Source organism: Ailuropoda melanoleuca, chromosome 7 (genome assembly GCF_002007445.2).
Source record: "Ailuropoda melanoleuca isolate Jingjing chromosome 7, ASM200744v2, whole genome shotgun sequence".
NCBI lineage: Eukaryota > Metazoa > Chordata > Mammalia > Carnivora > Ursidae > Ailuropoda > Ailuropoda melanoleuca.
The window spans coordinates 30415749-30439258 of NC_048224.1; the positions used below are offsets into that span (position 1 = coordinate 30415749).

Sequence of the window (23510 nt, forward strand, 5' to 3'; positions counted from 1 at the left end):
GCAGCGGCGGGGCTCCCCGGCGCGCGGCTGGATGCCCCGGGCCTGCGGCTCCCTGCGCTTCCCGCCGTCCAGGGGCGCCAGCCATGGGCGCCGCGGCCGCTGAGGCGCCGCTTCGGCTGCCTGCCGCGCCCCCGCTCGCCTTCTGCTGCTACACGTCGGTGCTTCTGCTCTTCGCGTTCTCTCTGCCCGGGAGCCGCGCGTCCAACCAGCCCCCGGGTGGCGGCAGCGGCGGCGGCGGGGACTGTCCCGGCGGCAAAGGCAAGAGCATCAACTGCTCAGGTAGGAGCGGCCGGAGCCCGCCCCTGCGGCCCCTCCTTCTCTCCGCTGCCACTGCAGCCGCCCTCCCCGTCCTGTCGGCCCCGCTGGGAAAGGCCGGGGCGCGGGGCTCCGGGAGAGCGGGGCCTGGGGGTGAGCGAGGGCGGAGGGCAGGGCGCGAGCGTGCCTTGTGGGCTCGGGGCCCGGCGTTGGGCATGGGGAGTGGCCGTGCGTGCGACCATGTGTCGAGTGTCTGGGTGAGAGCGGCCCGGCGTGCAGTGAGGTGGTGGGGACGGGACCCGGCGCCGCGGGGGAAGCCGGCCGGGGCTCCTGGTGTGACCGTGGGTGTGCACGGGGGAGCGCGTGTTTGCGTTGTGAAGGCTCAGGGGAGGCAGGGATTGTGTCTCTGTGTGTGTGTGAGAGAGAGAGAGAGAGAGAGACAGAGACAGAGACAGTGAGGGGCTGGGGGGGCCGAGCCTGAGAAACAAGGGAGTGACCATATGCTCGGGAGATTCTTAGGACACTGGGGTCTTGGAGTGATCCTGTGGGTAAGGGGAACGTGTGGCCCAGAGGACGTGGATTGACGATGGTAGAAGAGTGTGTGTGTGTGTGTGTGTGTGTGTGTGTGTGTGTGTGTGTGTGTGTTTATGTCCTTTGGGTTCAGAGGTGGACTCTGGGGGCTTGGAGTGACCTCGGGATCTGTGGATGTGAGCAGGGAAAAGTCTCTGGCCCAGGAGATGACCCTGGGTATTTGTGCGTTCTGCGTGGGGCTCGGGAATATACCCTGGGGTATGCATTGAGGAAGAAGGGTGGAAGTCCTGGAGTGAACCCCGTTTGTGTCCATTCAGAGGGAGGGAGCTAGGGAGTCATCCTGTGTAGGGTTTGGGTATGGAAAGAGGTAATTAGATCTCAGGAAGTGCCTCTGTGTAGCTAGGTATGACCCTGGGTTTTTAAGGTGGTGTGGAAAGAGGGAACCTGTTCAAAGAGAATGAACCTGTTCAAAGAGAATGATCCTGTGCGCCTGTTTGTATGTTTTGCGGGAGGGCCTGGATATTGGCAGCAACGGGAGCGAGGGAGTGACCTCTCCCCTTCTCCAAGACCCCCTCCCTGCCCCCCCCCCCCCGCTGGCTCTTGGAAACAAAGAGCTTGCTGGGGCTCTAATGGAAGTGACTGGCAATGAGGGTATCTGGACAGTAAAGTTCCTTCTTCCTTTCAAAAGGGGTCCCAGAGGAGCCCTGGGGCAAGGAGAAGCTTCCAGGTCTGGTTTAGGGGTGGGTGGTTCCTCCTGGAGCTGGCCTAGCAGATGGTAGTGATCATAAGCCACAGCCTGGCTAACTTACCCTTCTATCAATTCTTAATTCTCCACTTGTCTTCTCTAAACCAAGGGGGCGGGAGAAGAGGCATGGTGGGGAGTGGGAGGGGAAGGAGGAGGAGGGGAAAGAGGATAGACTTAGGCCACCGGGGGATCCACTTGCCTGCCAGCCAGACAATCTTTGTACCTTTGGGCTATTGAAGGGGCATTGTTTCTGGGGGAGTGAGGAGGGAGCAAGAGGGCTCAGCACAGATGCTACCCTGTGTGAAGAAAACCTTTGGTCTGCTGTTTAGATTTCAGGGGCTAAACATCTCTTAGTAATTTTCATAATGGTGTGTTTTAAGATGGGGGAGGGATTTGAGCACTGTAAACAATGGCATGTCCATTAAAAGCTTTCCATCCATGTAATAACTTTTACTTTATTTTTCTAATGTTAAGTGGGATATGGGATAATGCTTTAATAAATAATCACACATTCATGGTTAAGAATAAAAACCATTTGTATATTGGAGTGCCTTTTGTAGCAAATATTTGTTGTTATCAAACTTGTAAGTGATCACACCATGTCAGAATATTTTACTGGCTAATGTGCTGTGATTATTTGTTCTTGCTAAGCTAATTTGTCCTTAGCAAAATACAGTGTGTGTTGATGGATGTTTTTGTGTATGTTTTCTAATTCTTGAGTGAAAAATACAACTTTTAAGAAAGGACACAGAGGGCTGGAAACCCACATGATGTAGGAAAGGGGACTGATTTAGAGATCATGGCTCTTGCTAAGCAGCTGTGCTATTTGGAGCAAGTTACTTAATTTTTATTAATTTCCTCTTTTATTAAGAAAGGGACTTGGAGTTAATATCTAGCCTTCTTTCAAGGATATATTGATATACATGTCAATAAATTAGGCTTATCAAATAAAATGTTTCCTAATGCTAAGATTCATATGTATAACTCTGGGTCTAAACCTAGAGTTTTGGGGTGCCTGGGTGGGTCAGTTGGCTAAGCATCTTCCTTTGGGTCAGGTCATGATCCGAGGGGTCCTGGGATTGAGCCCCTCCTCAGGCTTCCTGCTCAGCGGGGGAGTCTGCTTCTTTCTCTCCCTCCCCTGCTCCTGCTCTCTCTCAAATAAATAAATAAAAGCTTTAAAAAAATAAAGCTAGAGTTTTAACTAAGTGATATTTGTAGATTCTTGTTTTAACTTTCTAGGATGAAAATCCAGGAGTGATTCATATGGAAAAAGATAATTTTTTAAGAACTATAGTGTGCATCTATTAATGCATCTTGAGATTTTACATAGATTTTTTTTGTAGTTGCTTTTATTACCTAGGTATTTTCCACATAAACTGAAGTTTATTCCTTTATTCCTATACTTGAGTTTCAAAATCTAAAAGCTGGCCTTGATTTCCTGTTAATTTTCTTTTTTTTAAATTAAAAAAAATCAATTTAATTAACATATAGGGTATTATTAGTTTCAACGTAGAATTTAGTGATTTCATCAGTTGCATACAACACCCACCGCTCATTACTTCAAGTGCCCTCCTTAATGCCCATCACCCAGTTACCCTATCCCCTCCCCCTACCTTCCCTCCAACAACCCTCAGTTTGTGTCCTATAGTTAAGTCCCTGTTAATCTTCATTTTAAATTTTGGATCATCATTTCAGTCTACTCTGACCTTTCTGGAGTCTGATCCTGTCAGGCTTAGTGTGTTTTGGCTACTCACAGCATCTTGGCCCTTGCAAATCTAAAGAGCAGGTGTATGGCTTTATTTAGTTAATAGAGGTTGTCTAGATCATGGAAAAGGATGCAACTCTGTGATATTTTACTGGAGACCTCCTTCTGAATTGGTTGATTCTAATACAGTAATCAACCAGATGTTCAACTAGCTATGCATCCTCCTTGTAGAGTTGAACAGATTTTAGACCTTCTGCTGTTCAACATTTTCCCATTTTGTTCACTAGCCTATTATTTAAAGATTCTGCCAGATCATCTTATTAGAACTGGTTATGTATATGTCTGTATCATTCTCCCTTTTTCCTCTTTTTAGTAATCCTATCTAATAGCAAATGTTGTATAGCCTGCCTTAATAAAGAGCCCGGGTGGCTTTTACTTTTGATTGTGTTCAAAAATGTATTTATCCATTCTAGACTTTTTCAGGGGATACATGGCAAGTTTACCCATAGGTGTTTTTCTGGATTGACATTTCTCCTTTTTTGAAAATTGAGCATGCATTCCTTCATTTCTGGTCTTCTGGCATCTTGTCAAGATAGCTTAGATAATCAGCAGTCAGAGCTAAAAGTTTTTTCAGTATCATGGAGTGTGATTTGTTTAGATCAGAATGCAGATTCTTTTTTTTTTTTCCCATTCATTCATTTTTCTTTTTTATTCTGAATTGGGCACAGCATTATACCTAATAAAAAGTTCAAGAAAAGAGGTTCCCTGCCCTTGGGTTTCTCACAGTCCTGTGGGATTTATTTTGTTTTATTTTATTTTAATTTAAATTTAATTAATTAACATATATTATTAGTTTCAGAGGTAGAGGTCAGTGATTCATCAGTCTTACATAATACCCAGTGCTCAGTACATCACGTGCCCTCCTTAATGTCCCGTCACCCAGTTACCCCATCCCCCAATCCCCTCCCCTCCAGCAATCCTCAGTTTGTTTCCTGTGATTAAGAATCTCTCATGGTTTGTCTCCCTCTCTGATTTCATCTTGTTTTATTTTTTCCTCTCTTCCCCTATGATCCTCTGTTTTGTTTCTTAAATTTCACATATGAGTGAGATCATATGGTAATTGTCTTTCTCTGATTGACTACTCAGCCATCAAAAAAATGAAATCTTGCCATTTGCAACTACGTGGATGGAACTAGAGGGTATTATGCTAAGTGAAATAAGTCAATCAGAATGCAAATTCTTTTGAACTAGCTCTGTATTCTGTTACTATCCTTTCTTCATGGCACTTACCTCAGATGTTAGCTTCCTTTTGTCAGAGTTCTGCCCTTCAAGATCAGGCTCCTTGATGAAGATTACCAGAGCAAAGAAGAAACTGCATGGGTCTGTATTTGTCCTTATCATCTCTTGATATTACAACATCTTCCCAAAGCAGTGGGCCCTTTGTTTATTCTTTTTCTTTTTTTTTTTAAAGATTTTATTTATTTATTCGACAGAGATAGAGACAGCCAGCGAGAGAGGGAACACAAGCAGGGGGAGTGGGAGAGGAAGAAGCAGGCTCCCAGCGGAGGAGCCTGATGTGGGGTTCGATCCCACAACGCCAGGATCACGCCCTGAGCCGAAGGCAGATGCTTAACCGCTGTGCCACCCAGGCGCCCCTATTTCTTCTTTTTCTAAACAAACCTTTTTTGTCCTCGTGCCTCAGCTCTCAGTCATTCTGGACTTTATAATTACTGCTTTGGTGTTTTATATCTTATTTGTATTTATTCTTTTAAAATCTAACTTACCAGAAAGTTCCCTGTTCATCCAAAGAGAAAAAATTTGGAAATACATGATTTATGTGAAGAAAGATGAACTTTGAACTTAAGGGCCCAGGTGATCTTAAACATGGCATTTTTTTTCTCATTTGTAACATGAAGGTAATGACGATGTTTCTTTTTGACTCTTGGTTGTTTGAAAAGAACAGATGAGGCTAAACATGTGAGCATTTCTGTCTTAGGGAATGTGGTTAAACAAGTGGGAAAACCTACTGAGAGACCAGTAAGTGACATTTGGTGATAGATACAAGGTGGAGAATTTGAACTAGGTTTTAAAAATGTCACAGAAGTTAGAAGTGGGTCCTCAGGAATGGTGGTAGGGATGGTACAGATGGTATAAACTTCAAATTAAGAGACATGCCTTCTTAGTGGCAATTCAGGATTTGGGGGACTAAAAAGTGAATTTTTAAAAATCTGTGTGGAATTTCGATCAGGACTTCTAGATCCCTGGTATGTAATATGTGGGTATTTATTAATTCATTTATTGAACCTTGATTGAGTACCTGCTTTAGATACTCCAATATGTTAGATGTTAAGGGAAATAAATGACAGGCCATCCCTGCCTCCAAGGGCTTTATATTCTAACAGAAGTAGTTAGCCTCTTATAAATCTATATGAAGAAATTTCTAATTAATACACCTGGGCTTTCTCTCACCCCCCCCCATTAATAAGCATTTATTGAACACTGACAGCATTGGAATTTTTAAAAGGTGTACAATTAAATATATTCACAAAGTTGTATACCCATCTTGAGTATTTAATGACAAAACATTTTCATCACCCCAAAAAGAAAACCCATATCCATGAACAGTCACAGTCATGTCACATTCCTCTCTCCTTACAACCCCTGGCAACTACTAATCTACTTTCAGTCTCTATGGATTTGCCTTTTGGGACATTGCATATAAATGGAATCATACAACATGTGGCCTTTTGTGATTGGCTTCCTTCACTTAATATAATGTTTTCAAAGTTCGTCTGTGTTGTAGCACGTGTCAGAATGTCAGTGCTTTTTATGGTTGCATACTATTCCATTTTATGGATACATACCACATTTTGTCTGTCTGTTCATCAGTTGATGGGCATTTGGGTTGTTTCCACTTTTCATCTGTTATGAATAATGCTGCTGTGAACATTCATGTGGACGTTTTTGTGTGGACATATGTTTTCAATTCTCTAGGGTGTATACCTAGGAATAAAATTTCTGAGTCATGTGGTAACTCCATGTTTAACATTTTGAGGAACACCCAAACTGTTTCTAAAGCAGCTATACCATTATACATTTTCACCAGCAATGAGGGTTCCAATTTCCCCATATCCTGGCCAACACTTCTTATTGTCTTTTTGATTATAGTCATCCTTGTGGGTGTGAAGTTGTATATCAATGTGATTTTGATTTGCATTTCCCTAATGACTAATGATGTTGAGCACATTTTTATGTACTTATTGGCTATTTATGTATCTTGTTTGGAGAAATGTCTATTCAGATCCTTTGCTGGGCTTGATTTTAACATTTTGGTTTAGACATTCCGTTAGTAAACCATACTAACCAATTCCCACAGCATACAGATTCTTAAGCTGGTAGGTTAGCTCTAGTTTGCCTGTGTATCCTTTATTTCTCTGTTTACCAAGAAAGAATCATTTGTGTTTATTCTCAAACTTACTTATACCAGTGGCCTTTGAGTATAAATTAATAAAAATTACTCAAATTGCTGCAATATTAATGCAATTGCTTTTTTATGAAATGCTTTGGAAAGACTTGATAAAGGTTAGAGGCTGAGAGAATTGTCTTTTAAGGAATTAGATTGTGGTTAAGACAACTGAAACAGATTGGGGGAACCTTATAAATCTCTGGAAAGATTCTGCTCTTATAAAAATTTCAGGTATTTTTACGTCTCCCTTTTACTTTAAAGGAAAGAAAAATGGACATTGTAATAGGTTATAGGTGTAGTTTATCCAAGAAAGGAGGGAACTGCATTTGGTAGACCCAAAGGTTTTGGTGCTACATAAGGAAATACATGTTTATATGTGTGAAGCTCAAAATATGTAGGTCTCATTTTAAATGATTTTCTACCTGACTCTTGATTAATTGATCAGGGGTCACTCATATTTTTTTTCACTTTTCAGGTGCCCTAAGGAAGATACAAGTATGGTGTTGAAGGATTAAATAATTCTGATTTGTAGGAATCAAAAAACAGTCTCCCTGAGTGAGTGGCACTCAGTTGGGCCTTATAGGCAGAGTAGAATGTCAGCCTGAAACAGGAGGCACACTTTTGCCTGAGGGCTTTGCTGTTACTATTCCTTTTGCCTGGAACCTTCTTATCCCAGTTATTTATCCACTCAGCTCCTTCAAGTCTCTAATGTCACTTTCAAGATGATTCCTTAAAATTACAGCCTTTTCCACCTTCCATCCCCTCTGCCCCTCTCCCACCGTAGTCTTTTTTTCTGTTCCATAGCATCTTTTCCTATGGTGACCTACTCTACATGTTATTATCTGTCTCCTCTGTGTAGCTCCGAGAGGGCAGGGATTTTTGTCTGTTTTGTTCACTGCTCTATTGACTGTGCCTAGAATAGTGTCTGGCACAAAATTAGGTGCCCCTTACATATTTATTTGTGGAATGAATAACTGAATGAACATAGAAACCGAGGAGAGCTGGGAAGGGTAGGTATTCTAGGCCCAGGGAATGATGATAGAAAAGGCACAAGAGATGGGGTAGTGAAGGGAATCTTTTGGGATATTGGGGTGTGGGATTAAAGCAGGAGATGGGTCACACATCGCCACATTAGTGGAAGGCCTTGAAGGCTGTGCCGAAGATTTGGCACTTGCTCTGAAGACAAAGGGAAACTTAAAGGATTTGAGTGACATCATGGTTTTAGAACGCAAAGGCTGTCATTGGTGAAGGTGATGGGGAGAAGAAAAGAGACTGGGAGCACAGTGACGGAGAACAACAGTGGATATGGGGAGAACTGAGAGCCCTTGTTTGGCCTGCACAGTGTTTTTTAAAAATTGCATTGATTGCTAACCATTGAAAATCCGGAGGTTTCACTTAAAAGTCTTAATTATGGTCTTCCCTTCTCAACTATGGAGGTATTGGCAACATTGGGCTCTTGTTTCTACATGGCAGAAGTCAGCCAGAGCTGTCCAGTGGGGCGTGAGCACTTCTCTTTGCCAATCCCTGCCCAGCTAGGCTTTCATTGATCTTTTTCTCCCTTAGCTTCTGGATCTTGTACTGTAGGAGGTGGTGTGAAGTGTGATGCTTTTAATTTGAGATGGAGAGCCTGTTGGAGGAATGTCAAATTGGTGTATATTTCTTTCCTAATTCCTGTTTTTCACCATGACCAAGTTGGATGCAAATCCTTATTTCTGCAGTCCCCAGCCCTGAGCACCTCTCCTGCCAATGCTCTTTGCAACTTCCACTGTACTCCATTCTTTTCCTTCTCAACCCTTTTCTTGAATCCATCTTCTGCCTCTTCATATTTGAAAGCTACCCTGCTATTTCTGTTTATACCATTTTCCTTGAAGTGTTCTCTGATGTTTTTATCATATCTATTTTTCTTTTATTAATTTTATGTCTTAGTACTACCTTTCCCTTTTTTCTTCTTTCCACATTCTTTAGGTGGCAGCTGATCATTATGTGCCTTTTTCCTTACCATGAGAGGCATTTCAGGTAAAATTCCTCTCATCATTTTTATAAAACATGTACGTGTGGATATGTTACAGATACTTTGTTTTGTGGTTTTGCATTATGGTTTAAGAATGGGTCATAGAATTTGTAGCTTTTTGTATTAAAATTAGGTGTCTTTCTGCATTCCAGTAGGAGAACAAATTTTGTGTCTTATCCTTGTAGTCCAGGAAAGAAAGTGTTACATCCTTGGCTCCTTAATCCCCTGTTATATAACTATTAATTTTACTTAAAATTTTTTAAATTTGAATTAATTCCAAACTTAGAGAAAAATTCAATAATATGCCAAGGTTTCCCAGTTGTTAAGATTTTACCACATTTGCCTTATTGGAGTCTCTCTCTATATCTATCCCTATGTATCTGTCTGTCTAAATCTTTTTTCCTGAACCTGATTCTGCCAGGTTGGGTCCTACCAAGGGGAATAGTTTAATTTATGTTTTATATAATTTCCGTACTTTTAAATTCTTTGTTTTGTCATCTCCTGTTAATGAAATAGTGAAGTCTCCAATTACAATGATAGTAGGTTTATTTTGCATAGTTTTTCAGTTTTTCTTATATTTTTGTTATTCTCTGTGGGACATATGCATTGAATTTGATTTATTTCATTTTTTGTTGTACTTTTATTTTTGTGTGGGGGAGATTTAAAGTATCTCCTGTAGGGGTGCCTGGGTGGCTCAGTTGCTTAAGTGACTGACTCTTGATTTCAGCTCAGATCGTGATCTTGGGGTCATGGGATGGAACATGGTGTGGGGCTCCACACTGAGCGTGGAGACTGCTTAGGATTCCACCCCCCACCCCACCCTACCCCACTCGCATGTATGTGCCTTCTCTCTCTCTCTCTCAAAAGCAAAAACAAAAAAGTATCTGCGGAAGTCATAATGATGTCCATCCTTTTCTGGATTTGTGTTTGTCTTTTAGTTTTTAAATGTTGGAATTTCTTTCCCAATACAGATGTAGACTGTTTTTGTAAGCATTCACCCACTTACATTAAATGAAGTAATTATGATATTTGTGCTACCCTCCATCATCATCATTTTTTTAAGTGTATAATCCAGTATTTTTAATAGTACAGACAAAAGATTGTACAACCATCACCACAATCAGTTGTAGAACATTTTTATCCTACTCCAAAGAAACTCCATACTCTTTAGCGTTCTCTCCCCAAACCCCAGTCCTCCAGCTCTAGGCAGCCCCTAATGTACCTTTTGCTGTATATTTGCCTATTTTGGACATTTCATTTACATGGAGTCATACAAAATGTGGCCTTTTGTGTTAGCTTCTTTCATTTAGCGTATTTTCAAGGTTCATCCATGTAGCAAGCGTCAGTACCCATTTTATGTTTGAATAATGTCAAATTACATGGATATACATGCATACTATGTTTTGTTTATCCATTTATTAGCTGATGGACATTTGGATTATTTTCTTCTTTTTGGCTATTGTGAATAATGCTTCTGTGAACATTCATGTACAAGTTTATGTGTGGACATATGTTTTCAATTCTCTTGGGTTTATACCTAGGAGTAGAATTGCTGGGTCATATGGTAGACCCTACGTTTAACATTTTGATCCCCTGCCAAACTGTACTTCAAAGTGGCTGCACAATTTTACATTTTCACCAGCAATGTGTGAGGGTTCCAGTTTCTCCATATCCTGGTCGACACTCATTACTGTCTTTTTTTATTATAACCAACCATTTCATTTTTTTAAATCCCTCATTTCCCTTGTATATGTAGTTTCTTTAATTGAATTTAAATTCTTACTTTCTTTTAAGCTGGATTGGGAGATAATGTCAACCCATTTATCCCCTTCCTCCTTCTCCCCTCTCCCACCTCTTTTTCATGGTTAGAAACATTTTTTTTTTTAAGATTTTATTTATTTATTCGACAGAGATAGACACAGCCAGCGAGACAGGGAACACAAGCAGGGGGAGTGGGAGAGGAAGAAGCAGGCTCCTAGCGGAAGAGCCTGAAATGGGGCTCGATCCCATAATGCCGGGATCACGCCCTGAGCCGAAGGCAGACGCTTAACCGTTGTGCCACCCAGGCGCCCCTAGAAACATTGTTTTAATAGAACTATTTTCATTATTCCTACAATTAGTTCCATTATTAGCTTCTCTCATGGGATAAATGAGGCATTTAAGAGTTGGCATACATTCTCTTCTCATGCACTTTGAAATTCTTTTTTTTTTTTTTAATATTTTATTTTTTATTTATTCGACAGAGATAGAGACAGCCAGAGAGAGGGCACAAGCAGAGGGAGTGGGAGAGGAAGAAGCAGGCTCATAGCAGAAGAGCCTGATGTTGGGGCTTGATCCCATAACGCCAGGATCACGCCCTGAGCCGAAGGCAGACGCCTAACCGCTGTGCCACCCAGGCGCCCCGCACTTTGAAATTCTGTTTAAATCTTAAAATTCCTTCAGTATTTGCTTTCAGTTTATTAGATGCTTTACTGTTAATCCTTTGTTACTATTTGAATAGATTTCTTTTTTACAGGTGTCATGTATTTTTCACCGCTCAGTCGTCTCATCATTTTTTGAAAACTCATTTTAGGTTCTGAAGTTCTTAACACATTCTTCTGCCTTCAGAAACTTTGGCAGGTATTATGTTTTCAGCCACGGTTCCATTTCTCTTATTTTTGTGCAGGCATTCTGAGTTTTTCACTTCCGTGGTTAAAAGGAAAAAAGAAAAAACCACACCTTTTTTGTTGTTGTTGTTGTTATAAGGGCAGTATTTGTTCGATATAAAGAATTTGAGGAATATGGAAAAATATAAAGAAATTTGTGCTGATTGCCATTCTCCCGTATAATATCTTAATGTTTATGCTGAAATTACTTCATTTTTATCCCACAAAAAATTTGAACTCTATTTTTTTTAAAGATTTTATGTATTTATTTTTGCAGGAGAGAGCACGAGTGCGAGCTCATGAGCAGGGAAAGTGGCATAGGGAGAAGCAGACTCCCTGCTGAGCCTGGAGCCCAACTGGCGACTCTATCCCAGGACCTTGGGATCATGACCCAAGCTGAAGGCAGATGCCCAACTAACTGAGCCACCCACAGTCTCCTCCTTTGGGATTTTTAAGTTTAGTGTATTTTCCCTTTTAGCTTTCATCTAATACTGTTTTGGAAGTGAATCTAAACTGCTGATATTTCTGTATCAGTTCTGTTGTTTATGGACTATATAATACATTTAGATTCCTCGTTGTTTATAAGTCATTTTAGTCTGTGTTTAGTATCCCATATTCATTTTTTTCATACTTTTTTCTCTTTAAAGTGGTTTAAGGTATTTTTTTTAGATGGTGCTGTGTGTTTACCTTATTGTTCCCTTCTTCAAGTTCAGATCATAAGTATTTCCTAATTACCACTCAATTAGATCTAGGGAATTTTTTTTTTTAATTCTTCACTATTTTACAAGAGTTTCCCAGGGTTGTGATTGTGTCTTTTTAAAGTTTTGGTTTTGGGAGCACCTGGGTGGCTCAATCAGATAAGCATCTAACTTTGGCTTAGGTTATGATCCCAGGGTCCTGGGATCAAGTCCTGTGTGGGGCTCCCTGTTCAGTGGGAAGTCTTCTTGGCCCTTACCTCTGCCCCTCTCCTGCTTGTGCTCTGTCTCTCAAATAAATAAATAAAATCTTTAAAAAAAAAAAAGGTTAAGTTTTGGTTTTGATTGTTTCAACTAAAGAGAAAAAATATCCTATTGTATAGTTTCCATTGCTCTTTTGTAAAGATCTCATTTATTCCTTGAAATCCTATGGGAGATTATTATACCCATTTTTACTCCAGGGAACTGGGGAGAGACATAGTGCTTGCCCAATACCATAGAGTTATTTAATCAAATAATTGGAACTGCAAGTCTGGAACTCTTCCTAATGCAGCAGAGTTTTGTGAAGTCCTTTTTTTGAGAGAGCGAGAGAGAGCACGAGCAGGGTGAGGGGCAGAGGGAGAAGCAGGCTCTCTGGTGAGCAGGCAGCCTGATGCAGGGCTTGATCCTGGGACTTTCCTGAATTTTGGCTACTGCCTATTCACTTAGTGTTGCAGACACTAAGGAATAGTGGTTAGAAATTGAGCCAGAAGGCGATATTGTGTTTAGATTTATTTATTTATATTTAAAAAATTTTGATGGAGGAAATGTGCTAATTGTACTTGCAAAAATCTTAAAATACACATGTAAACATGTGTATGTTGTAAAATATAAAGTTGGATTGTAGCCATAGTTATAGTTTTATAACCTTCTTTTCTTCACTTCATAGTGGATCTTGGTCTTTCCATATCAATATATGTGTTTCTACTACATACTTTAATGTCTGCATAGTATTTCATCAATCATTTATTTAATTCCCAACAGATGGATACTTAGGCCATTTTCTACTTTGCTGTTATAAAAAATGCTGTTGTTAACAATCATGTACGCATACATATGTTTTTTTCTTCTGTCCTTATTATAATTTCCTAGAATAGAATTATTGGATTAAAGGATAAAGGTTTATAAAACTTCATTATATACTGCCACATTATTCCGTGAGAAGTTCTTCCAATTTACACTCTTATGGTTGGTTTGAGTGCTCATTTTCCATACCTTCTGCAGTGCTGGTATAATAATCATAAAAAAAAGCTAACAGTATAGCACTTATGATGTGTCATGCAGTACTCTGAGTGCTTTCCATATCTTTGTTTAATTCTCTGCCAACATTATGAGATAGGTACTTTTATTGTCCCCATTTTACAGATGAGGGAATAGAGGTAGAGAGTGGTAAAGTACTAAGGTCACAGAGCTGGTAAGTACAGAGCCAGGGTACTGATCTAGGCAGTGTTGTCCTAGGGCCTGCCTCTTAGATATCAAGTGATAATGCTTGCTCATTTTTCTTTCATTTTTTTCAAAATTTAATAGAGTTTTATACGATTTTAAAATTATTTTTGTTTTTTATTGAGACGTAATTCACATAATGTAAAGTTTACCATTTTAAAGTATACAGTTAAGTGGTTTTTAATATGTCAATATGTTGTATAACCATCACTGCTATCTGCTATATAATTATAGAACATTTCCATCACTCCAAAAAGAATTTCCATACTTATTAACAGTCAGCCCCAATACTTCTCTGCTCCCATTCTCTGACAACCGTATAGAGACTCTGTGTCTTATTGGATTTACTTATTCTGGACATTTCATATAAATGGAATCATACAATATGTGGCCTTTTGTGCCTGGCTTTGTTCACCTAACATAATTTTTTTCAAGATTCTTACATGCGGTAGCACATATTTGTTTTATCTGACTTAAAAAATAATACAAGTTCATTATAAAACTCAGACAATTCAGAAAAATACAAATAAAGAAGAAAGCTCAAATTCCACCAAGAGATAACTGTGGTTCATATTTTCATGTATATACTTTTCAGATTTTTGTATATAGGCTTTAAGAAATAGTTTGTGTCATACATTTAAAAAAGTCTGCCTTTTAAAAAAACTTAATATGTTATGTCAGGAAATACAGAGATTCTTCATCATTCTTTTTAATAACTGCAGTATAACAGTTTATGGATCTGCAAGAGGGAAAACACACAGGTTTGCCAAGTTCGTCAGAAAAAGGAGTAGGAGAGAGTATTGCAGTTTGGAATCTATGATTAGGACTACGTAGGACTGGGAAGACCCTGAGTACCTTTAATACCCAGTTTGGGATCTGGGTCTTCTTTCTGATCCTGCAGTAGACCATCCTCCCCATCACCTTGCCCGAAGCAGAGGCATTTAGAATGGAGGCAGCAGGGAATGAGTGTAGGTGTTGGGTGGAGGACTGACACTTTCAGAGTGGTACTTAACAAAGGGTAGCTTGGCAGTAGTATGTAGCATGGGAGTCGGAGTCAGATAATTGTGTGGCATATGTGAAATTTCTTTTGTTAAATATAGCTTAGAGAGTTTTAGTCATCTCTGCCGTTAATGCTTTTTAATATTAAGGTAAACTGCTTTTGTTTTTGTATCATAAAATACTGAGTACAGTTTATTTTGTCTCATATCTTTATGGTAGAAAATAACTAATATAATATGGTTAATAAACAAGTTGAAGATAATTTAATTTCCAGTTTCTCTCATTGCTTAGACTCAAGTCAACATTTACTAAATCTACTGTTTGATTTTTTTTTAAGATTTTATTTATTTATTTGACAGAGAGAGAGAACACAAGCAGGGGGAGTGGGAGAGGAAGAAGCAGGCTCCTAGTGGAGGAGCCTGATGTGGGACTCGATCCCAGAACTCTGGGATCACGCCCTCAGCCGAAGGCAGACGCTTAACGACCGCGCCACCCAGGCGCCCCTACTTTTTGATTTTTACCCTGAAATGTATTTTCAGTGATTTGTGTCATTAAAGGTGTCCCTTAGATTGGTCTGGAGAAAGAAAGAAAGAAAATTTTTGTTGTATACCTACTTGTTCTAGGCACTGTGGCTCTTTAGTACCCATCTAACCAATACAATATATAGGGAAGGGAAGATGTAATTATTCTAAAAGGTGAAGAACTAGCATGTGAATCTGGCCCTTGTCAACCCTCAAACTAGTGCTTTGTTCATTATGTAGCAAACTGTCTCTGGGATTGTATTTGAAATCACATTTTTTTCTTGTATTAAACGTAACCAGTATGGAAACTTGAAAAGAGAAAATCATCCATTGTTCAACTGGTGTAAACATAGTCGTTTTACCATTTTTTTTTTCCTGGCTGGGTTTTCCTGTATGTGTTTTTTATACATAATCTTAGTGCATCTGTATAGTTTTGTTTTCTGCTTATTCACTTGACATTTATTAGCATATTTCCATATTGCCCCTTAATATAGACAACCTTTTAAATAGCACTGCAGTATCCCATGGCTGTACCACACCATTTTCTGGTGTGGGATATTTTAATTATTTAAATATTTCAAATATTTCTGCTGTTCTCAGTGTAGAGATTGGGGTCCTGTCAGTTTGGATTGGTATGTTTTTCTAAAAAAGGAAAGGTTTTCCCAAATACCGTTAACATCTAGACATGTGTATAAACCCATTGAAATGAGGTTATTCTTTTTTTTTTTTTTTTAAAGATTTTATTTATTTATTTGACAGACAGACAGCCAGCGAGAGAGGGAACACAAGCAGGGGGAGTGGGAGAGGAACAAGCAGGCCCACAGCAGAAGAGCCTGATGTGGGGGCTCGATCCCATAACACCGGGATCACGCCCTGAGCTGAAGGCAGATGCTTAACCGCTGTGCCACCCAGGCGCCCCGAAATGAGGTTATTCTTAAGAACTAAGAACAAGGTAAAGAGTTTGAACATGTCCTGTGGGGAGTCGATAAGGAATCAACTAAAGATGAACTAAAGATTCCCACACGTTGATAAGTACTTCGCATTCATTATAGGACTTTCCCTCTGCAGCTCTGAGGACTGGAAATGGCCCATGAGACGGCTTTAATATGGTTGGGGAAAAGCAGGTTTTTTTTTTTTTAAGACTATTTATTCATTTGAGAAAGAGAGACAGAGAGAGCACAAGCAGGGGAAGAGGGAGGGAGAGAGGAAGAAGCAGACTCCCCGCTGAGTGGGGAATCCGATAGGGGACTCAATCCCAGGACCCTGGGATCCAGGACCCGAGCTGAAGGCAGATGCTTAACCATCTGAGCCACTGAGGTTCCCCAAAAAGCAGGTTTGAAGACTCGAAGTGGTGCAAGTGGATGAGAATGCTAAGAGAGACAAAGCAAGTTGACAGGACACAGTGGGGTGGCTGAGGGCAGAACATAGTTGTACATAGTAGGAGCCCTCTTGTCTTGGTGCCTTAAGGTTCTTGTAGTTAGTTGGTTAATCAAGAAAGTTATTTAAAGTGGGGAGTCACAAAAAATAATTTATAAATTATGTAGCATTTTATTTGAACTTAAAAACATAAATATATAGATTTATTAAATACTATTTTGATTTTTACAATTTTTTTTTTAATTTTTAGGGAGTGAGCAGGGGTGGGGTAGGGAGAGGGAGAGAGAGAATCTTAAGCAGACTGCACGTCCAGCATGCAGCTCGATCCCACAACCCTAAGATCATGACCTGAGCCAAGATCAAGGGTTGGACGCTTAACTGACTAAGCCACCCAGTCACCCCTATTAAAAACTATTTTGAAAGAAGGCCCAGAATTTTTCTTTGAGAATAGTTGGGATTTCCACTTTCTTGAATAACCGTACATTGGTTACAAATTCCAGTTTTAATCTCTTTAAAAAGGAACTTAAAGATTTGTGGATGCGGAATTCTAGATTTTTCTCTCACCTGTACGTAATGCAATAGCATCTTTTTAAAAGCAGCTCACCTTAAGTCTTGATGTAGCGTTCAATTTTGTTTTCATCACAGTTTATTTTCGTTCTTATGAAATGTTGAAACCACATAATTCCAATAACAAATACATGGGCTGCATAAAGCACAAGAGCAACTCCCCTGCTTGGAACTGAAATACTGATGAGTGTTCTAGAGAGTGGCCTAGTAGCCTTGGAGATTTATTGTGCCATGGGCATTGATTGGTATGTTCTACAGAGAACAGCATACTTTGGTTCCCTGGAGAGTTGGTTCAGTTAGAGATAAGTTCTCAAAGAGGGCTGTGGACATGGACTGAGCAGTAAGAGAAGGGAAGAGGAGTGACTAAATGAGAAGTGGTCGGAGAGTTGGAATAATCAAGATTATTAGGTTGGAAGGGGAGGCCAGGAGTATCAGCTTCTGTAGAAAGGCCACTGAAAGAGTTGGAAGGCTAAGAAAAAGGTTGTGGAATCTTTAAAATAGGAGGTTCTGTTGACTTTTGGTAGAACTTTGATAGGAAGGGAGAGGAAGCCAAGCTTGCTACGGGTTGAAGCATTATTTTTTATTTTTTTAAAAAATGTTATTTGTTTATTTGACAGAGACACAGCAAGAGAGGGAACACCAGCAGGGGGAGTGGGAGAGGGAGAAGCAGGCTTCTTGCTGAGCAGGGAGCCCCATGCGGGGCTCGATCCCAGGACCCTGGGATCATGACCTGAGCTGAAGGCAGATGCTTAGCGACTGAGCCACCCAGGCGCCCCTGGGTTGAGGCATTATTAAAGGAGGGGCACTCACTCTGACCCAGGACTTGACATAAATTTGAACGCAATGTATTTGGATCCCTCTATTGAAATGGAAAATAGCTGTGGTAATGTTCAGAGATCTTGGAGACTGCTATTTATTTGACTCATTTTTTTAATAGTGATTACGTTAGAGAATTAAATGTAAAGCCTTTAATCAAGGCTTTGGTCATCTTTGTTAGTGGTTCTCAGCAGAGGGTGATTTTACTCCCCAGTGGACATTTGGTAATGTCTGGAGACATTTTTGTTTGTTAAAGCTGGGATGGTCCTGCTGACATCTAGTGGATAGAGGCCAGAGATGTTGTTAAACATCCTCCAGTGAACAGGATAGCCCCATGTATCCAAGAATTATCTAACTCAAGATGTCAGTAGTGTTGAGTTTGAGAAGCCCTGAATTCTATCGTAACATCTTGCAAAGTTTTTTCATTTTTGGCTCTCCATTGATGTTAGCTATCTTATAAGATTCCCCGGACTACCTTCTGTTTAATGGAGGGGTGGTAGAAAAGTCATATCATTCTGGAGGGCTAAGGGAATCTCATTTTGAACTGTAGCCCAAACCTAGTTAGTGCTGCTGAAAGTTAGGGACTTGGACAGCTCAGGTTCACAGTGAGTAGGGTTCCTTCCTCTAATGTGTATTGTTTCCCAGCTTTGAGATCTTAACATTGAGACAAGTTTTACATTTAGAAAATTGTGTGATGGGCACATTTGCACCGTAGCAAAATATTTTTTTGTGAGCCACTGTTCTGAGTTCTTTGTGTAAAATATTTCTATTTGGGGAATTGATTTTTGAGGGCCTTAGAAATAGTTCATCTATTCTGCTGAGTTTCCATTTTGGGTTCAGGAAGGCTGCTGTGTAATCATCATCGTCATTGACAGGTAGTAGAGTGCCCTCTTGATGCCTGGTACTATATTGAATACTTGAAAAGAAATAACATTCAGAAGATGATCCCAAAATAGAATTCCTTCTGTACTGAGTTTGAGCTTAGGCATTGATTTTCAAATTTGTGAGAGAAATAAGAATACCAGGAAGTCATGATGCTCTTGATAAATGTATCATATGGACGGTGATGTAGCACCAAATTATTTAAGACTTTTGCTTATGAATATTTATCTTAATTAAATTTTTATGCAGTTTGTCAGGTTTGTGTTTTACTACATGTATCAGTGACCTGACCAATAGTGGCTTAAATGATAAGGGCTTTATTTATTTATGTGTTCGTTTATTTCCTATAACAACGAGTCTGAATGGGTGAAATACAGGGTTGGTGTGATGACCCTGTAATTCTCTCTTTGTCCTTCTGGTCTACCATCTTAGCTTGTAGCTGTCATCTTTGTGCATGTAAGATGGCTACTACAAACTTAGGCAGGACAAAGAGTGGAAGAATGAAGGAGGAAGTGACAGTGCTTATGTATGAACTGTAGTACATTGCAAGGGAGTCTGGGAAATACAGATTATTTAGCTGAGCACCTTGCTTCCCTGAACAAATTCGGGGTTCTTACAAAGTAAGAATGGATCCAGGGTAAGCAATTAGCTGTGACTGCCATAGTAACAAAATTATTTAAAATGTACATTCATGAACTTGTGACATTCACAATCTTGTGTTCTAATAAAATACCTGGAATTTTCCTATTAATATTCTTTACTTATTTGTGGAACATTAGTTTTGTTGATAACTAGCAAGGAAGTAATCTCAGATATTGGAAGTTTAAGATATATGTGGAAAAAGCTTTTAAAATGAGAAAACTCTTTCCATTGACTTTTTTCCCCTTGCAAATGAGAAAATGAAATTATTTGATTTTAATGAAGGTACACTCTAGGACACCAGTTTTCATAAGGAGTGTGGTTAGGGAACCACCAATATTAATATTTATGTGTACTATTTATTTACTGTATCTCTACTTTCACTTAAATTATTTTTCTAGATAAGAACATTCTCTTTCAGTATTATATGTTGTGGGCAGTTAAAACATTCTTTTATTTATTTTAATTTTTTAAAAAATATTTCATTTGAGAGAGAGAGAAAGTGTGTGGGCACCTGTGCACGAGTGGGGGAGGGGGAAGAGGTAGAGGGGGAGGAAGAAGTAGGTTCCCCACTGAGCAGGGAACCCCGCTCACATGATGCTTGATCCCGGGACCCCAAGGTCATGACCTGAGCTGAAGGCAGACGTTTAACCAACCGAGCCACCCAGGCGCCCCTAAAATATTCTTTACTGTTAAATGTTGTTTCTAAATTCTGTATAGTGATCCTACATTAGTTTTTTTTAATCCTATGTCAGTTTTATAGTCAGCCAAAAAGTCTTACTAATTTTTCAAAGTCAGTGCAAGTCTTGCCATCTTTGACACTGCATCCTCTGCTTCAAATCCGTTTTTATCTCCTTCTTGAAATTCCTAGAGCAACCATAGCCTGTACAACAGCATTTCCTCCTTATAGACTATATTGAATTCATCACTAATTGTTCCGTATGTTAGCAAGATCATCGGCTCTCTGTTATATATTTTTCTGTGTGTCCCAATTTCTTAGCATAGTATTAGATATACAGTAGATACTTGTTTCCTGATTAACTAAATAATTACATTTAATGACACATTAATACTCATGAAAATAACATGAATTTAATGACAGGACAGGCATAAAATAAAACATGACTAATAACCAGTGTAATCAGAACTTCATGACTTTTACCCTTACCTATTAATGTAGGACCTCTAGCTCCCCCAAATTGTCCCCCCCGGTGCCCTGCAAGTTTATTCTTGGAGCCACCAAAGGGTGTTTAGTGTGGGCTCACTAATGTATTCTGGCCACTGCCACGTAGCATGTCTTTGTCTTCCTGCCATGTTTGCTGCCCCTAGATAACAGAGGTATATCTCTGTGCCCGATTATCTCCTTGGCCTTGTGCTGTCCTGCCAGGTATAATGCTGATGCTGGGGCTGTTGAGGTATCCCAGCCTTTTTTCTCCCCTGCCATTTTATCTTGTTGTATGGACATCAAAGCAGAGCTCTTTAATCTTGTTGCTTCAAAGCTTTCGGTGAAAGCTGTTATTCAGTTTCCCATTGTAGCTCTTCTGTTATGATGAGCTCTTGGGGCTGGGCTGGCGGAGCAGTCCAAGTGATAGACACCAACCTGTGCATGTGACCATTCCTCCTGTTCAAGCTTTGTTTATTGTGCCAAGCTTTTCTGCCTCTCTTTAGTAAGGATGATTATTGTCCCAAAATATTTTTTAGTCTAACCTCATGCAAACAGATGCTTTGAACAACTCTCAGCCTCCAGAGTTGTGTGAATCTTTGTGGCAGGGATGGTTTAGGTTCTAGACTGCAATCCCATTGTACTTTAAAAATATAGTAGGTAAAACATACCTCAAAGAGTCTCAAGTCAGAGCAACTCAGAGCATGATCTTGGTCCACAAATAGAATAAAAACTTTACTTGTTTTATATGTCTGATTGTGTTGGAACCCAGTGTGAACTTTAAGGCTACAAAGAAAAAGAGGAGAAATGCACTAAATTTTATTTCTTAAATTGTATAATTGTCTTTATTGCTATGGCCCCTAAAATTGGCTAAGCTTATAGTTGTACAGAGATATTATGCATTCTTATCCTCTTCTCCAGTGCATTTCCTTATTAATATTTATTTAATCTTCCTTGGGTTTTAAGAGGTACATACATTAGACAGTAATTGGAACTGGACCTTGTGCAAGTTCCTATAGGAATGTAGGTAGATAGAAGAAAAAGCAAACACCATGCTTAGGATTGAGCCTCAAGTGCTAATGCAAGTCGTTAAGGGGGAGATAGATGAGTAAGCAAAAATTGGGAGATATGTGGAACCAAGAGCATAGAGTCTCTATAACCAAATGGCCAAGGTGAAGGGATTTAAAAGATGATCATCTGTGCCTGAAATAGTTTGTGAAACAGTGAGAACAACAAAATAGCTCTAACAGTTTCCTGTTATGTTTCAGCTCATGTTTTTTTTTTTTTCTTTTTAAACACCTGAGTTCCATTTAAGGAAAAGAAAAATTTTATAAACTATAGTTACATAGATGTATACTTTACCCAGTGCTGTGCTTGGTTGAGAGTCGTTATTCAGATAAGTACTGTTGACTCAACTCCCTAGGTATTTAGGTACTTGACTGCCAGTTCCTTGGAGGGTCAGCTAGGAGGAGTAGGAGACCCAAGACACCATTGTAGAGCAGTGAGAACTGATGGGGCAGAGAGAGGCAATGAAATGTCACCAGGATAGATGTCGCTAGCTAGATACAGAACCTTCTTGACTCAGTCCCCTGGGTCCTGGTTTGAGATCTAGAACTAGAAAACAACCAGGGATGGGGGATTGCTGCGGAAATGTTCCCTGAGATCTGTTTGCAAAGACCTCATCATGATCCAGAGCTGCAGGAGATCTTGTGCTCTTCCCAGAGTCCCTCAGCTACTGGACAGAGCCAGAGGCTAACTTAGGCCTTGCTGTTCCCACTCATGTGTTCTCCTCTACAATGGGCTGTGTTTTTTAAACAATTATTTGTTTATTGTTTGCTATTGTTGCTATCATTTTATTGTTTATTGTTTGTGGTTTTATCTCTCATACCCAATAGGGAAGATATAAAAATTGCCTTATAGTGGTTCTCACTCAATTCTATGTGATTCTAGAAAGCTTAATTTGATAGCTCCAGAGCAATACCGATGGTCTTAGAGCAGGAATGAAATGACCACAGAATGCTAGGATTGGCTCTGCTTCCTGTGGTAGAGTAGAATTAAATCAGTCATTTAAAAATTTTAAGAGTAAGATTTTTAATCTTTTTTATTCTGTGCACATTAATAGTCCATATGTATCTATTGTATGAAATTCAAGTTTACTTTATAATTCTTTTGTAATTAAAATAGTTTGTCTAGAGTGAATTATGATCATCTGAAATTTATTTGGATATCAAAAGAATTAAGATTTCTTTTAATTATTCTTATTTGTTCTCCCTAAAAGTAACTTAGTCCATAGAAAAATAATCTAAGGGAGTTCCTGGCTGGCTCAGCCAGTAGAGTGCAACTCTTGATCTGTGGGTCATGCGTTTGAGCCGCATGTTGGATGTAGAGATTATTTTTTTAAAAATCTGTAAAAAAAAAAAAAAATAAGAAAGATAATCTAAGATATTAAGACAGTAGTAAGAAGACTGTCTTAAGCTCTTGGTGGGCCAAGTAGAAAAATTCTATAGATTTACCTTTGGGAATTCTGTGAAACCCTGAAATTTTGAGTTTTATTTTGGTTTGGGCTACTTTTAGGCATACTATTATGCAAGATTCCTTGGGGAATTCTGAACATTTTGTGTCCTATGGGACTTGGTTTTTGTATGTTATGTCTTATTATTATACTTGTGAATGAGGCGATCAACACATTTTAAGGTTTTTTTTTTTTTCTTTTGTGTATGTACATTTGGATACAAAAAGACATGAAACATTTTTTTTTCCTCTTTTTCAGAATTAAATGTGAGGGAGTCTGATGTAAGAGTTTGTGATGAATTGTCATGTAAATATGGAGGAGTCTGTAAAGAAGATGGGGACAGTTTGAAATGTGCATGTCAATTTCAGGTGAGGAAACCAAACCTATTTTGAAAAATTTTTGCATTTTTAATATTTTATCTTTCTACATTCTTCAAATTAAAAAGGTTAAAAACCTTGAACCCTGAAAGAAGTTGGGTTCACAGCCCACTGATTTTTCTT

The 23510-nt window shown here is 39.5% G+C and overlaps 1 protein-coding gene across 1 annotated transcript in view; it reads left to right on the top strand.

The window, feature by feature from the left end:
* Window positions 1–6: 6 nt before the first annotated feature.
* The window catches only part of TMEFF1 (transmembrane protein with EGF like and two follistatin like domains 1), a 75253-nt gene continuing 51749 nt past the window's right edge, over window positions 7–23510 (top strand). Inside the window, exons 1-2 of the mRNA XM_034664208.1 lie at window positions 7–279; window positions 23269–23378. Of these exons, the coding sequence (XP_034520099.1) occupies window positions 84–279; window positions 23269–23378 (306 nt within the window). The 5' untranslated portion in view covers window positions 7–83. The remainder of the gene's footprint in view (window positions 280–23268; window positions 23379–23510) is intronic.